The 15,913-nt window shown below is 31.1% G+C and overlaps 2 protein-coding genes across 3 annotated transcripts; one reads left to right on the top strand and one right to left on the bottom strand.

Annotated features, from left to right (window-relative positions):
- Positions 1–5,465: 5,465 nt before the first annotated feature.
- On the bottom strand, positions 5,466–11,013 carry LOC132632891 (heparanase-like protein 1). 2 transcript variants are annotated; one of them, XM_060349019.1, is made up of 10 exons: positions 10,703–11,013; positions 9,712–9,958; positions 9,564–9,600; positions 9,234–9,417; positions 8,550–8,698; positions 8,217–8,450; positions 7,261–7,450; positions 7,009–7,134; positions 6,772–6,871; positions 5,466–6,011 (listed from the first exon to the last, which is right to left on the bottom strand). In XM_060349019.1, exons 2-10 carry the CDS (start codon positions 9,916–9,918, stop codon positions 5,637–5,639), a joined length of 1,602 nt encoding a protein of 533 aa, XP_060205002.1. In that variant the 5' UTR covers positions 9,919–9,958; positions 10,703–11,013; the 3' UTR covers positions 5,466–5,636. The 2 variants fall into 2 exon arrangements, with proteins under 2 accessions (XP_060205002.1, XP_060205003.1); XM_060349020.1 differs by lacking the exon at positions 10,703–11,013 and adding an exon at positions 10,306–10,426.
- A 3,402-nt stretch (positions 11,014–14,415) lies between these two features.
- LOC132631454 (uncharacterized) lies at positions 14,416–14,992 on the top strand. The gene is made up of 2 exons (XM_060347030.1): positions 14,416–14,434; positions 14,592–14,992. Exons 1-2 carry the CDS (start codon positions 14,416–14,418, stop codon positions 14,990–14,992), a joined length of 420 nt encoding a protein of 139 aa, XP_060203013.1.
- Positions 14,993–15,913: the final 921 nt, after the last annotated feature.

Consider the following 15,913-nt stretch of genomic DNA (forward strand, 5'->3'; position numbering starts at 1 on the left):
AACATTGTAGTTTGTGCTCCGTATCTAAAATTTTATTATATTAATGTTTGCTACGAATACAAAATCGGCAAATTTATTAATATTTTTTAAAAGAGAAAACTTGTTGTAGAAATTGATTTTCTATCTAAACGAAGAAATACTATTTTTTAATTGTTGGTAAATATTCTCGGTTTAGCTCATTTTACTTGTCATGTTGTCTTTTGCATTAAATTCTATCTTACTTTAAAATATAAATATTTTAAGTATATTTAGTGAACATAATAACTTGATTTTGTCAATATGGGATACTATGTTCAAAACACGATTAATATAACATTGTAGTTTGTGCTCCGTATTTAAAACTTTATTATATTAGTGTTTGCTACGAATACACATGGTGTTTAATATGGGGCCCACATTTTTTTTAACATTGTTTGTTTTTAAAATATGGGATTCACTTTTTTTTTCAATATTATTTGATTTTGTTAATATGGGGTTCACTTTTTTTTCCGTGAGTTTGGATGTGGTGGGTTCCACTTTTTTTTTAATACTGGATGGTGTTTAATATGGGGCCCACAATGTGGGATTCATTTTTTTTTTATATATATATATTGCTTGATTTTGTCAATGTGGGATACAATGTTCAAAACACGATTAATATAACATTGTAATTTGTGCTCTGTATTTAAAACTTTATTATATTAGTGTTTGCTACGAATACGCACGGTGTTTAATATGAGGCCCACAATTTTTTTTTTTTTTTTTAATATTGCTTGATTTTGTTAATATTGGGTTCACTTTTTTTTTTCCCGTGAGTTTGGATGTGGTGGGCTCCACTTTTTTTTAATACTGGATGGTGTTTAATATGGGGCCCACATTTTTTTTAATATTAGTTGTTGTTTAATATATATAGGGCCCACAATTTTTTTTTTACAATTTTTTTAATGGCCTGTTTAATATGGGGCCCAATTTTTTTTAATTTTTTTTTATATATACTATGTTCAAAACACGATTGATATAATATTGTAATTTGTGCTCCGTATCTAAAACTTTATTATATTAGTGTTTGCTAAGAATACAAAGTCTGCACTTTTTTTTTTTGACATTGTTTATTTTTTTAATATGGGATTCATTTATATATATATATATATATATATATATATATTGCTTGATTTTGTCAATATGGGATACTATGTTCAAAACACGATTAATATAACATTGTAGTTTGTGCTCCGTATTTAAAACTTTATTATATTAGTGTTTGCTACGAATATGCACGGTATTTAATATGGGGCCCACAATTTTTTTTTAACATTGTTTGTTTTTTTAATATGGGATTCACTTTTTTTTTAATATTACTTGATTTTGTTAATATGGGGTTGTGGGTTCCACCTTTTTTTTTAATACTGGATGATGTTTAATATGGGGTTCACATTTTTTTTAATATTAGTTGTTTTTTTTATGGGCCCCAATTTTTTTTTTTTTATATGTACTATGTTCAAAACACGATTGATATAACATTGTAATTTGTGCTCCGTATCTAAAATTTTATTATATTAGTGTTTCCTACGAATACGTATGGTGTTTAATATGGGGCCCACTTTTTTTTTTAACATTGTTTGTTTTTTAAATATGGGATTCACTTTTTTTTTTATAATACTGGTTGGTATTTAATATGGGGCCCACAATTTTTTTAAAATATTAGTTGTTATTTAATATATATGGGATATACAATTTTTTTTTACAATTTTTTTTTTAGGTCCTGTTTAATATAGGGCCCAATTTTTATTTTTTTTTAATGGGGCCCATCAACGGACGACGAAGAGGGACGACCAAACTCCCTCTTCTAAGTAGTAGTAATATAATAAGATAATAAGGGTTAATCTAATTTTTTTTTATTCCTTAGTTAGATTTTTTGTTACTCCATATAATAAAAGTCAATCTAACTTTTTTGTAGTCCTTAATTAGATTTTTTAGTTACATTACAATTAAGAGTTGCCAACTAAAGGTTGCTTCTTTCAAATTTGCCTCTATATTTGTCTTTTATTGTTTCATCTACCATAGGGTGTTTTAAAAATATCAAGACATCTTTTTTTGATAATACAAAACCCCTAAGACTAATTTTTTTTAAGGTAATGTGACATGCATTATAACTTTTTCATATGCCTTATTTTTACTCCTATTTCAGTTCTTTATTATTTAAGGTGCCGCACCCAATTTTAGTAAATTTAAAAAAATTTAAGGTCCTCTTAAAACGCTTAAGAAATTGTGAATTGTGATGATGTCAACTAAAAGAAACATGTCACTATGCATGATTTGGATGAGAGAATACACCGCATTTGTATTTACCTTAATTAAAATATGTATTGCTCACAAAAATTGAAGTTTCTCTAATTAACAACTCTTTGATTATTCAGTGTGAAACTTTGAAAATTTAACAGATATAATTGGTCTTCATTTGGATTAGATATTGTTACCTAAACTTTTATTTTTATCTAATCATTTATTAACTATATTGAAAATTAAATCTTTTCATTGACATGTTTTGTTGGTTTGTATGTTGATTAGCTATATCTTTCTTGCTTAACAAAATTAACCTTTTATTTCCGGATATTATTTGGTGTGTTATAATATTTTTTAAAAATTTAATGCACGCGTAGTTAATAATAGTTTCTATAACAGACAATGTAAATTTTAGCTTATACTCCATTCATCTAAAAAAATACAAGGTGTATTACGCAGTTAGTCAGTTCAAATTTTTGTATGAATTCATAGATATGTTTCTTAATATATATTTACACTTAAAAATTACATAAAAAGAAACTGTAATTTGAACTTGATGGAGTAGTTTAAATGTTGAGAACATCTTTGAAAATATGTAGTTAATGAAACAAACTTCAGTATTCCAAGCAGTACTACTGTCAAACAACTTGTGACAAAAGGGAGTAAACTTTTTATGTTTCTTAAGTATCTTTTTCCGTTGGCGGTTTGAGAAAATGTTAGGCATTGTTTTTAACACAGGAAAACATGGTTAAATGAATCATGAAGCATTGAATATTCATTTGTGTTTGAGAAAGTAATTAAGATATACATTTTGTAAAATAATGTTCCACTTAAACTAACAAAAGAAAAAAAAATGTCATTTGCATTTTTCTCATCACATAAATTTTTAGAAAGTAAAAGGAAAGTTCAATTTTATCGAGAAAAGTAATAAATTTTCTTCATCTTTTCGATACACTTTATATAATTTAATTGAAATTAACATCTACAAATATTAGTAAAGTATAAAATTTTATTTATATTTATTTGAGTATTATCTTTGTTTATAAGTAACCTCATTAAAATCTCAATAAAGAATAAATATAGCATATAATTTATGTCTCTAGAACCAAACTTTTTTTCGTCTTTTTGAAAGAAAACGTTATAGTTCATATTGGATGTTGTTAAAAATTAAGACACTTTATTTCATGAATTTGTTTGAAGGTAAAAAAAAAAGGTCTAAAGTAAAGACAAAAAAAAAAAAGAATCTTTGTTCAAGTTTTAAATATTTTTGTGCAATTTAAATATATGGGAAGTCTTTAGTTTTAAAGAGTTTTCAGAAAATATCGGATTAGTCTTTCAATAACTTAACGTCGGAAAGAGCGTGAAAATAAGAAAAAATTACAAATTCAACGTTTAATCTTAATTTTGGGTCCGGTGATACAAGATCAATTCCATCGAGCTTCATGAGGATGGAGTCTTTGAAGATCATAGGAGGTCCACATAGGACGACCTTCAAGATATGGGAGATAGCTTGGATGGAAGGCTTCAAGAACTTCACATTCAAGATATGGAAGATAGCTTGGGAGGCTATTTGGAGAAGGAGGCTATGCATGCAAAAGGGGCTAGCACTTAAATGCAAGCCTTTTCAAGTTTCACTTCCATGGAAGACATCCAAACAAGGCCCTTACTTCATTAAGGGTATAATTGTAATAATATAGTGTCTTCTTTATTTCATTAGTATAAATAGCTAGTATTTTATTTGATTAGGGAGATTTTGATGAATTGATAAATTTATGAGTGATTTTGAGAGTTGTCTCTAGAAAGAGAAACTTGTGAGAGAGGCCATGGAGGACTCTTATTGAATCTTTGATTGTTGAGAGGTTGGTTGCTTGGAAATTTAATTCCATTGAGGTTAACTTAAGAGTTAGGTGCTAATTAGTTGTGTAATTAGAAGGTCAAGACTTTAATATAGTTTTGGTTGCTTAATTCTGTCTAATCTTGTGTCTATCTTTCTATCCCTTTTATTTTTCTTGTTAATTTATTGCTTCCGCGTATCCGTTATTGTATCACCCGGGCTTAGCACGGGCCAAATGCCACTAGTATTGAACAGAATTACAAAAGTGATTTATAGATTGTTTAGTAAGTTTCTAAAATCAGCTTATTTTGAAAAGAATTTTTGTAAAAGTGCTTTTTAAAATAGTATTTTTGATGAAAAGCAGTTTGTATTTGAATAATTAAAGTTAAAAAGGACTTTTGAGCAGCAATTAGTGTTTGACCAAGCTTTTAAAAGTGCTTGTAATTGTATTTTTCTCAAAAGTGTTTTTGGCCAAAAACTAATCTTTTTAGCTTTTAATTAACTGTTTCTGCTACTCCCAGAAACACTTATTTTCTTTCAAAATTTTGACCAAACACTTTACTTATTTAAAATAGGCACTTATTGAAAAAAATAAATAGTTCTGATAAAAAATAAACTTGAATAGTTTTGATCTTTGCAATACACGACTAAAACGTACTTTTATCCTTCAATTAATAGAGATTTATTCCGTCAACTAGTAATATATTTCTGTAGATCACTTTTTTGGCTGTGACCCCACGTTTATATTTGTTTTTATGCTATAATATGGCATTTCCACTCGTTATTTTAAGTTAAAAATTCGTTAAATGTGTGAAATTTGTTTAGAAGAGCAACTAAGAAAATACAAAGCTAGTCGAGTATTATGAAACTCAATTAGAAATTTATCAATAATTGAGGCGACAATCTTCCCTTATTATTCAAATTAATCTTGATATCCTGAACGTATGTTTGATTGAAAAATTCTAAAGCAAAGGAAGAAAAAATAAATGGAAAACTATTCTCTTTTTTCCGGTTTACTTGCTCATATTCCAAAGATTTATTTCTTTTCAAGAAAAATATATAAGTTACCAGCTAAATTTATTTGAAAAATCTATTTACACATCTCAACTTTACGGATGACCTACCATCCTATCCTTTTGTTGTCATAAGATAAATCCCAAGTCTTTTGAGAAGTGTAGCCGTACCTCCTTTAATATGTGCAGGTATGCATAAAGGAAAACGGAAAATAAGAGAATCTTGTTGTATTTGTAATTGGAAGTTACATCCAAAGCTTCATTCTGCTAACTTACCGGTTTATAACCCACATACACAAAGGCAAGAGCATATATTAAATAAGGATAAAAAGAAATGTAACTGAGGTAGATGGAGATGAAGAAAAAAAATTGAACTAATCTATTGATACTTTAATGAGTTGATTCCACGTGAAACTATAATCGACTACAAGGGGCTGGTATTATTGTATTCAAATTATAGTGCATGAATGATGAATCTATATTATGCTGATTATAATGCGAGCTCTCACCTCTCAGTAATACTCCACTTAGCTACAACTGGGAGAATTAAAATTGGGGAATACAATGAACTTGATGGACAATGGTGCAATAGATATTGGAGATTTTAAACTTTTAAGCACTGGAGACAAACTTGGAATGTCTCCTCTTTCTGTAAGTTGCAATAATTTCCCATTGAGGAGCATTCTTCTGCTTTTAATGCTGCCACCTTCTGGAGTTAGATGGTACTCTTCTCGCAACAATGTAACATCTGATGATCTGCTTCCTAGCCACGAAACACTTTCCTTAAGACCGTGCACGAATGACTTTTTCGTTGGGTTTTTTTTCTCACCTGCACTAGATTGGATGTTGACCCCATAGTGGATCTGGTTGCTTAAATTGATCAGAAGTAAAGTCACACCTGCCTGCACAAAGGTAACGCCAGTAAGTTAATACACGGTTTTGGTCTTTCGCAGTAGTATGGAGATGCAAATAATCAAGTAGAGATTTGAAGACAGTGGCACATGCACATAATGAAAACGAGAAATGAGAGGGAAGTGGACTTAAGTGAAACTAAATTGGATCATTTGATATATGCACAGGAGGAATATAGTATAATCCTTCATTTTGGATGATCCATTTTTCAGAACAAAGCACAATATAAGCAGCGTAGTGCATAAGTTAGGAACATTGGCTGCAGTTCTGATGTGCAAGAATGCGAAGGTTGGTTTACGAACTAAGGGAAATGCCAGAGTCAGTGTGGTTTGATACAAACACCGGATGCGGATAAGTTTTACGGAGTCAGTGTTTTCTCAGGAGAAGAAAACTCACTAAGGCTTATCACATAGCCTACAAAAGGAAGCAGCAGTGAAACATGTAACATCTAGCTAAATCTAGTGATAACTTCCCCTGCAGGGTTCACAAACCTAAATAGCATATGGTCCTTATGTGTCAGAACTCTGAGTAATTGCACCTTTGTTGGTCTAACTAAGAGCATATATGATGTTTGAGCCTACTCAACATGTTAGATTGACATAATGGCTTGTGCAGCAGACAATTTTTTAAAGTTAAACGCAAGAATTCCTCTTGGAGAAGCTTCAAAGCAATTACTATTAAGATAATGTTCCAATGTATTAATGCATATCAGGTAACATAAATGAATCAGAATATACACAGATCTCTTACTCTATCTTTTGTACAATGGGCATAAGAGCGCAAATGTGGTGATCCTTTGCTGCTAACATCAAGAACTTCTTTTCCCATCAGTTTATTCCAAAGAAGTGCACTGTATTAAATTGAAATGGAAAGACCAAATCATTTTGATTAGATTCTCAAGGACCTAATACAGAAATATAAAAATTTCACAACCTGCTCCTTCTAGTAATCGAAGTCAAACTTGAATAAAGTAGTCAAGCACCTCACCTATAATAATCAGGATTTGGAACAAACGTTTTGGTATCAAGGAGCCCATAATTTCCACCAATAAGAGTCTGCCTGCAGTATACTTTAGTATGGTGCTTGGCTGCCATCCCGAGCTGATCTAAGTACCTATAATCCATATTAAAGGCCAGGCATGAATGAAAAATCATACCCCCTGCCTGAATTATGGTCTCCGGAATTGTTTCACTTGACTGCTAGCTAATACTATAAATCAAACTAATCAAGAAAATTTACCAAAAACTATCTACGAAGGCATTAGACACATTAGGACCTCCACTGTTGTAGGCTCCACCAGATTCTCCAACCCAAGCTGAAGCCCAAGGACCATTCCTTTCAATGGTTTGAGTAAGACTGCGGTATGTATCTGATATTTTATTCAGGTATTCAGGATTTAAAATTTTATCCACAAGCTTGTGATCGGACCCTGAAACAGAACACTTCTGCTTTAATTAATATTAATAATTTTCAGCTCCGAGATCTCGATAATGCAAGCAGTTATATCACGCTATGTACACAATAAAAAATCTACAGCCGGAGTTCCCACATAAAAACCGTTTGGCAACGAAACATAATGGATGATTTAAAATTGTACTGTTGACTCAAGATTCTTACAGTTTTCATGAATTCTCTAAAATTGAGAATTGTTTGAGGATGATCATTAACATTGTCCATAAGCACGTGAAACTGTCCAGTGAGACTAAGATAGGAGAATTTTAAGAACCAAGAGAATAATAGGGACTTTATCCTTTTATTCTTCATTTCAGATAGTATTAAGATATTAAGTTCGACCGGATATAGTGACTTACATAAAGTTGATAAATGTAGAAGTAACTAAAAAAGAGGCCTCAGCTGAAAGATGAAAGAAACTACATAAGAATAAACCAGAATGATAAATCTCTTTTCTAGAGTCTTTCGAACAATTACACATGAAGATATAGATTGGAGCAGTCAATTATTCAAGAACATAATTAACCTGTTAAACTTCAAAACTAACATATTACGAAAACATGATTAATTTAATTGACCAGCAAAAAGCATTTTTATGCAGCTTTCTATCATCTCAAATGCTCTTACCAACAAAATAATTCAAATAACAGAAATATGGAGACCAAGTGTCATAAACAAAAACATTTAAGATTTCATTAATGGTTTTATGAGTTTAAAGTAAAAACAGATCTGCACTAGCTCACCCGGGCCAAGATTATAAATATGATGCGTTAAGGCATTGACAGTGCCAGGTCCTGAAACCTTCAGGAGCTTGCTGAACCACTCAGCCCCATAGAATCCTCCTGGTGCTAATAGTAGAGGACGTCCGTGAAAATTCTTATATACTTGGTTTATGAGATTGTGCAGATGGATAACATCTTTTCCGTACTGTACAGCATTAACACTCGCACCAATCCCATTACCACTCAATTCATTTCCTGCAAAACCAGAAAGCATGATTGAGGAAAGGAACCTCTCTGGTAAAGGAGAAATTTACATAAATTTGGAAGAAGAAAGAATTATGCCAGAAATTATACCAAGTTCCCATGAGTGTATCTGGTAGCCCTTGGCAACAGTGTATCTTATGAAGTCAAGGGCGTTACTGGCATCCCAATTTCCTACCCACACATGCCTATTGGTCCGTCGTCTCCCATACAGTGCATTCAAGCCAAAAGTCACAAGTGCTCTGCAGCAAAAGCAGTGGAACTCAAATGAAAATCACGGTAAGTTTTTGAGATTCCTAGAGTTATTACTTTATCTTTTTGTGATAAGTCATAGTCCCGCGGTATAAAAAGAAATAGATATTTCAAAGCACAGTATTCTACATTTTTAGGTTTCTTGGAGTTTGGATGCAATTCAGGATTTAAAAGTAGTGACATTAAAGAGTCATGGATGCTATTCAGGATGTTTCGGCAGAGGGACGTATCAAAAACTATCTATTTAAATTCACCTTGTATTCACTCATCAATTTTTCAAGCGCAAATTTCAAAGAACAGCAGATTATGGTAGATTTTAGTATTTTACTAGCGTCAGATTTCTGGTTGGATGTGAAACACTCCAATTGCCATCAATTTAGACCTTCAAAGAGTCATTTGAAGAGATGAAAGTGGTCAAATTTGGACATCAACCAAACTTGGACTCTAGTGTATTATTAGCCAAGACGTGGTTACATGCTTATATTGTTGAATGCAATAGAGAAGGACAGATTTTACATATCTTACCCTGTCTTCTTGAAAAGGCCGTTTAGCTCATCCCATCTATGCATATGTAAACATCCTTTAGAAAATCCAAACAAACCATCCTTCTGCTTGGTGAATGGATGGCAAGGAGATTTTAAGTTGCCTACACCATATATTACTTGGTCTTGTAAAGAACCTCCGAGCCGTAATCTCAAACCCTTGAAAGCTGTATCACCAATAAATGTAAATCACAATAAGAGTAAAAATTAAAGAGACATAGAGAAAGAAGTCTAGCTTGATAATTATGGTAATAACTAATAACATAAACAACTTGGAATTAAGTTAAAAGTATGGTTAATGGTACGTGCAAACCTCGTATAGCATTTTCCAGAAATGGATGAGATAAATCCTGACAAAGCAAAACACATTTATGAACACTCACCAGTCATTCCTTGATCATTTATATTTTTAATATTGAAGAACGACATATCCCTTCAATAACAAGCTAGTAGGACCTTACCAGATGTATAATAGATGCCAAGCCCCAAGGACACTGCTTGTAATTACACTTCTCTTTTGGCCACCAATCAATGGTAGCACAAATGTAATTAGCATCTGTTTGTGCAATTTTCACAGATGCATCAATCATTAGTTCTGTATCTTTAATTGTTTGCGCTGAAAATGCAGGGCATAATGCAAGAAAGATTAACAAGTTTCTGAAGTCCATTAGATGATTAACCTTCACAACTTCACTGCCGAGTCATATACTGCCAAGAGGAAGCAAACAAATAAGTGTTAAGAGACCTTAAAGAGTAAGTTATTCTTTCTAAAAAGTATACAAATACAGTAACATTTCATTGCACAATATCATACAAAAATTTAGCAACTCTATACTTGAGCAGCTTAACAAAGTGATTTACTTTCCCAATTCAAAACTTCATGGTCTTTTCAGAAAGCTTAGATAAAAAGGTATACATTAATTTAGATATTCAAGTACCTCTCTGGAAATTATAAATGAATTTCTTATTTCTTGTATATAAAATAAACCAAGACCTATATTTTGACAACCAAATGTTTATTTAAGAAAATATGAATGGGAAATGAGGAAGCTAACCAAACTGCTTTTCTTTTCTCAGATGTAAAAGAAGTAAAGAACCTTGAACTCTATAGTCAAGTCAAGTGTAGCAAGATCATAACTTTTTTTACAAGGACAAAAGTCATGAAGATAGAGAAGAAATTTCTAAATTTGGAAGTTAATTAGACACTGCTTAAATCCAGAACCTATTAAAGACTTTTCACTTTTTAGTCTTGGAAAGCTTTTTCTTCACGTCTACGACAAGTACCAGCAGTATAAGTGAAGTCACTATGTCATCCACATCAACACAATACACATATTAACCAAATACACTTAGCTAACAAGATCCAAATACTACAAAGAGAAAAGTCCATTAAAACTATTTACTGCAATATTTAGAATTAAGAAGCTTTTATAAAGAACCAAAGAAATTCACCTCACAACCCAAATAAGAATAATGTCGAACACTAGTAGTACAGCATAATAGCACTCAACAGAGCACAAAAAGAGAAAAACACAGCGATACTCTGCGTGTATGACAAGAATAACAAGTGAAGTGAAATGGGTTGGCCTTAGATTTCACAGAGATGGCTAAATATTGAAGCTTTTTTTTTTTTTTTGGTGAAGTGTCAGAATCAACTAACAGTCATCATTCATTCATTCATTTTGGTAGATATGTCCAGTACACAGGGGCTCGTGTAAAGTGCAGACAAATAATGGGAGGATATAGGAAAAGATAAAATATGATGAGGTGGAGAGACCATTGTCCAATTACTTTTGTTTGATTCGAAGTTGTCTTCAGCTTAAAGTCATGCCTTCACACCTTATAAGTTTAGCTAAAATGTTGTGCCAGATAAGAGAAAAAAAAATGATTCTGTTCCTATTACTATTATATTATTATATATTATATAAAAAGACTTAAATATGTCATTCAACTATCGGAAATGACTTATTTATGACACATATCAATAGTTTGACTCATTTATGTCATCGAACTATAGGAAATGATTCATTTATGCCATCGAACTATAGAAAATGGCTCATTTATGTCACTCATCAATAGTTTGACTCATTTATGTCATCGCCCATTATCAAAATGACTCATCCATGCCATTTTTCATTAATGCAGGTTTTATAATACCAGATATGACACGTAGCTTCCAATTAGAGGTCTACGTCGTTTAATTAAACCAGCTCAATTTTAAATACCAAATAATAAAAAATCCGACTCATACACCTTACCCACCCACAATCATAATCTAGTTGGAGGGCACGTGTCATATATGATATTGTAAAACTGTTAATGAAAAATGGCATGAATGAGTCATTTTGATAATGGACGATGACATAAATGAGTCAAACTATTGATGAGTGGCATAAATGAGTCATTTCCTATAGTTCGATGGCATAAATGAGTCATTTCCTATAGTTTAATGGCATAAATGAGCCAAATGGCATAAATGAGTCAAACTATTGATGAGTGACATAAATGAGTCATTTCTGATAGTTGGATGGCATATTTAAGTCTTTTCCGTATATATTTGTTGGTTTGAAAAGAAGTATATTACGTACTATTTTTATGCAGTACTATTTTTGTTACATTAGACTAAGATTTGGCTCGGTCAACAGTAGCCGTCAGATTTGGAAAAAAAGAAAAAACACTGCCGTCCACTTTCGTCTAAAAGTAGTTTAACCAATCATGATTTGTAGCCCTAGTTGAGGGAATTTTCTTTACCAAACTTATACACGCGACGGCTAATTGTGGATTATTATTTAAAAAATTTAGGTTTGAATCTTGAGAATGAAGAAATCTCTGATAAGGAGCAATTTCTGATTTACTGGCCTTGGGTGGCCAATGACGGAGTCACCCTGTCATCCTGAGTCAGAAGTTTGGATAGTCACTTAATTTTGGCTAATTAGTCATCATAGTCACTCAATTTTGGCTAATTAGCCATCATAGTCATTCAATTTTATTTTGTCTTCAAAAAATCACTCAACTTTGAGTTAGAAGCTTGAATGGTCACTCAACTTTGGGTAATTGGCCGTCATAGTCATTCAACTTTGATTTGTCTTCCAAAAGTTGAGTGACTATTCGAGCTTCTAACTCAAAGTTGAGTGACTTTTGGAAGACAAAACAAAGTTGAATGCCTTTGGTGGCAAATTATTCAAATTTGACTGACCATCCAAGCTTCTAACTCAAAGTTGAGTGACTTTTGGAAGACAAACCAAAGTTAAAGTGACTATGATGGCCAATTATTCAAAGTTGAGTGACCATATAAGCTTCTAACTCAAAGTTGAGTGACTTTTGAAAGACAAACTTAAGTTATGATTATGGTGACCAATTACTCAAAGTTGAGGACCATTCAGGTTTCTAACTCCTCCACCCTTATTCAAAAGGTATCACTTGACACTTCTTTGTTAGAAAATTATGTAGACAAGTGAAAAAAAATAAAAATAAAAATAATATGTATATAATATATGTTGAATCGTTTTTTTATTTTTTCATATGTTGATTTCTTTATATTTTAATTTTCTTTAATGAAAATATTTGCTCCACCACTTAACGCGTCGCGAATGTACAATAATCGGACAGGGAGTTTCGGGTACTAATGGTTACTTAAATAGATTGTAATCTGTTAATATTCTGATTGTGTAAAGATTGTGATAACATTTATTTTGTAGTAGTTTATAAAGTATGGTCAAATACTGATATTGATTTTTTTAAACCCGGTGCAAACAAAACCACTTATAGTCAAGTATTGACTGGTATTGAAATAGGAAGAAATGAAGAACTCGGTGAGATAAAATAGACAGACCGTCAAGAAAAAAATTACATAGAAGAAAATAGCAAAAGATACCTTGTAGAATATAGCTGTTGATCACTAATGAGGCAGTACACAGTGAAAAATCAGAAGGGAGTGAATTGACTTATAAAGGTGTGTGAAAACGTATAAACACGGACTGATAAGATTTCAAGCATTGTCTAATTATATGAATTGTAATTAATTTGATCATACTTCTTCAATGGCCACCGACATGGCTAATAGAACCAAAATCAAGATTTTACCGGAAATCTGAATTTTACTACATATATAAAAAATTCCATCGGAAGTTTACTTAATTATAAAATTTCTCATATTCCAGAATGGACGAAAAAAAATCCTTTCTTAATATTAATATTATTTTGGATACCTTGTCTCGATTAAGATACATTTGAATTAAAATGTTAGAATGAGTCTTGCACCAAAAAAGAATATTCCTTTTATATTCTTCTCTCTTTTTTATATTATATTATTTTTTTCACTTAAATTTTATTTTTAATTTCATTAAAAAAAATCTTTTTTTTTTTTTTTACATATCCATCCCATGTAATTCATAATCCTTTGTTATATAATCATTTAATATAAAATTATTTTATACCATAAAATTTTAAATAATATAAATTGTAAGCAAATATTATACGTTATACATGTTAATGGATAATTCAAATAAAAGTAAAATCATTGATAAAATATAATTAAATAAATACTATTACATTAAGGTAGAATTTATTTTAATTTCTACATAAATATTCAACTTCCATGATTAGTACGTTGCTCCCATAAATGCTCTACTAATGCATTACGAAGTGCAAAATGAGCATCTTTGTTCTTAATTTTTTTGTGTCGAGCTATAAAAATTGTTCAAATCGATAATTTTCATCTACTACCATTTCTACTGTTGGAGTTGGACCTTCCCAAGCATCTTGAATTGGTGCATTAAGATCACTCTCATCCTCGATTATCATGTTGTGTAGTATAATACATGATGTTAATATATCATGTAGCACTTCTTTTCTCCAAAAACGCGACGGCCCTGCAATAATTGCAAAACGAGATTGCAAAACTCCGAATGCACGTTCAACATCTTTTCAACATGATTCTTGTTTCGTCGCGAAATATTTCTTCTTTTGAGATTGTGGCTCATGAATGGTTTGCACAATTGTAGACCATTTTGGATATATACTGTCAGCTAAATAATAACCCACATCAGATTCGTTTCCTTAACTAACATAATGGGCGGGAGGAGCAATACCTTTAGCAAGATTGGAAAACAGATGTGACGATTCTAAAACATTAATGTCATTATTGGTGCTGGGCATACCAAAATATGCATGCTATATCCAAAGGTCATAATCAACTACAGCTTCAAGAATTATTGTTGGGGATCCACTACGACCTGCATATTGTCCAGCCCATGCTGTTGGACAATTTTGCCATCTCCAATGCATGCAATCTAGACTACCTAGCATTCCTGGAAAACCACGTTGCTCACCGATGTTGCAGGTGATTCCACGTCATCACAACGACCTATTGGGGTGAAGAAAGCAAAATTGAAGAGAAAAATCGAAGAAGGTTTTTCATCTGCTATGCAAATGGTCCAATCAGAAAATAATCGGCTTGTTGAGTTGTTGGCAAAGTCAAGTGCAGACAGGCAGCAAGATTTGGAGATGAAAGATAGAGCTTTGAAACTAAAAGAATTTAAAGAAGAAAATAAAATTTTATTGTCAAATTTAGATTCTATTGGTGATCCAAATATTCGTGAATTTATTCAACAAGAACAAAAACGAATAATGGATAAAAGAAGTCAACAATTTCAACAGCCACAACCACAACAATCCTCTGCCCCATACACTCAATATTTTAATGATATTGGTGGATCTGGAAACGACCTACCAGAGTACTAAATTATTGTTATAATTTTCTAAATTATTATGTTGTTTAATGTATTTTCAATTTTAATGTATTGAACATTGTTATGTTATGTGATCATTGTGTTGTTATTGAACATTGTGTTATAATTGTGTTATATATTCGAAATTATTATGTTATTGAACATTGTGTTATATATTCGAAATTATTATGTTATTGAACATTGTGTTATAATTGTGTTATATATTCGAAATTATTATGTTATTGAACATTGTGTTATTTATTAACAACATATTATATTTTATATTTGCACTTTTCATTTTTGTGATGGTTATATTTTTTAATACAATTATAACTTATAATAAAATTAACTTACAATTTTATATAAAATAATACATACGAAAATTAATTTATAAAACTTACACTCCCAAATTAAGATGTAAAATTAATATTATAAGATATTACAAAAAAAATAATTAGGTATATTAGGAATCTAAAATTATAAATTAAGATTTATAATATGTTAAATTAAAAGTGTTATATAAAAAAAAATTAATGAATAGTAATGGTGTAGATGAATAGGTATATTAGGAATTTAAATGTAAAAATTAAAATTTATAATATGTTAAATTAAAAGTATGATATAATAAAAAAAAAATTATTAATGAATAGTAATGGTGCAATGAATAGTGCAAAATTGGAGCTCCAAAACACTATTTTTTTGTACTAAAATAACATTTGATGCAAAAAAATGGTGCAAGGTTGAAGATGGCCGAAGCTATCCATTGCATTCCAACTCAAGTGCATAAATGCACGTAGTTATTTTCCACCCCTTTCATTTTCTCTCCACCAGGCATCACCGGCCATAGACCAGGGACAGAAATTTTTTAATTCTACAGGGGGCGCATCTAGGAACTAGGAAGAACAACTGTGATTGGTTTATTTTCTCGACAAGT

This window comes from Lycium barbarum, chromosome 3 (assembly GCF_019175385.1).
Source record: "Lycium barbarum isolate Lr01 chromosome 3, ASM1917538v2, whole genome shotgun sequence".
NCBI classification, from domain to species: Eukaryota; Viridiplantae; Streptophyta; class Magnoliopsida; order Solanales; family Solanaceae; genus Lycium; species Lycium barbarum.

Coding starts and splice junctions, on each gene's coding strand:
- LOC132632891 (XM_060349019.1), bottom strand. CDS start 9,918: ATGGACTTCAGAAACTTGTTAATCTTTCTTGCATTATGCCCTGCATTT. Junction 9,601..9,711: donor TGGCATCTATTATACATCTG/GTAAGGTCCTAC, acceptor TTGCTTTGTCAG/GATTTATCTCATCCATTTCT. Junction 7,451..8,216: donor TATTTATAATCTTGGCCCGG/GTGAGCTAGTGC, acceptor GTTCTGTTTCAG/GGTCCGATCACAAGCTTGTG.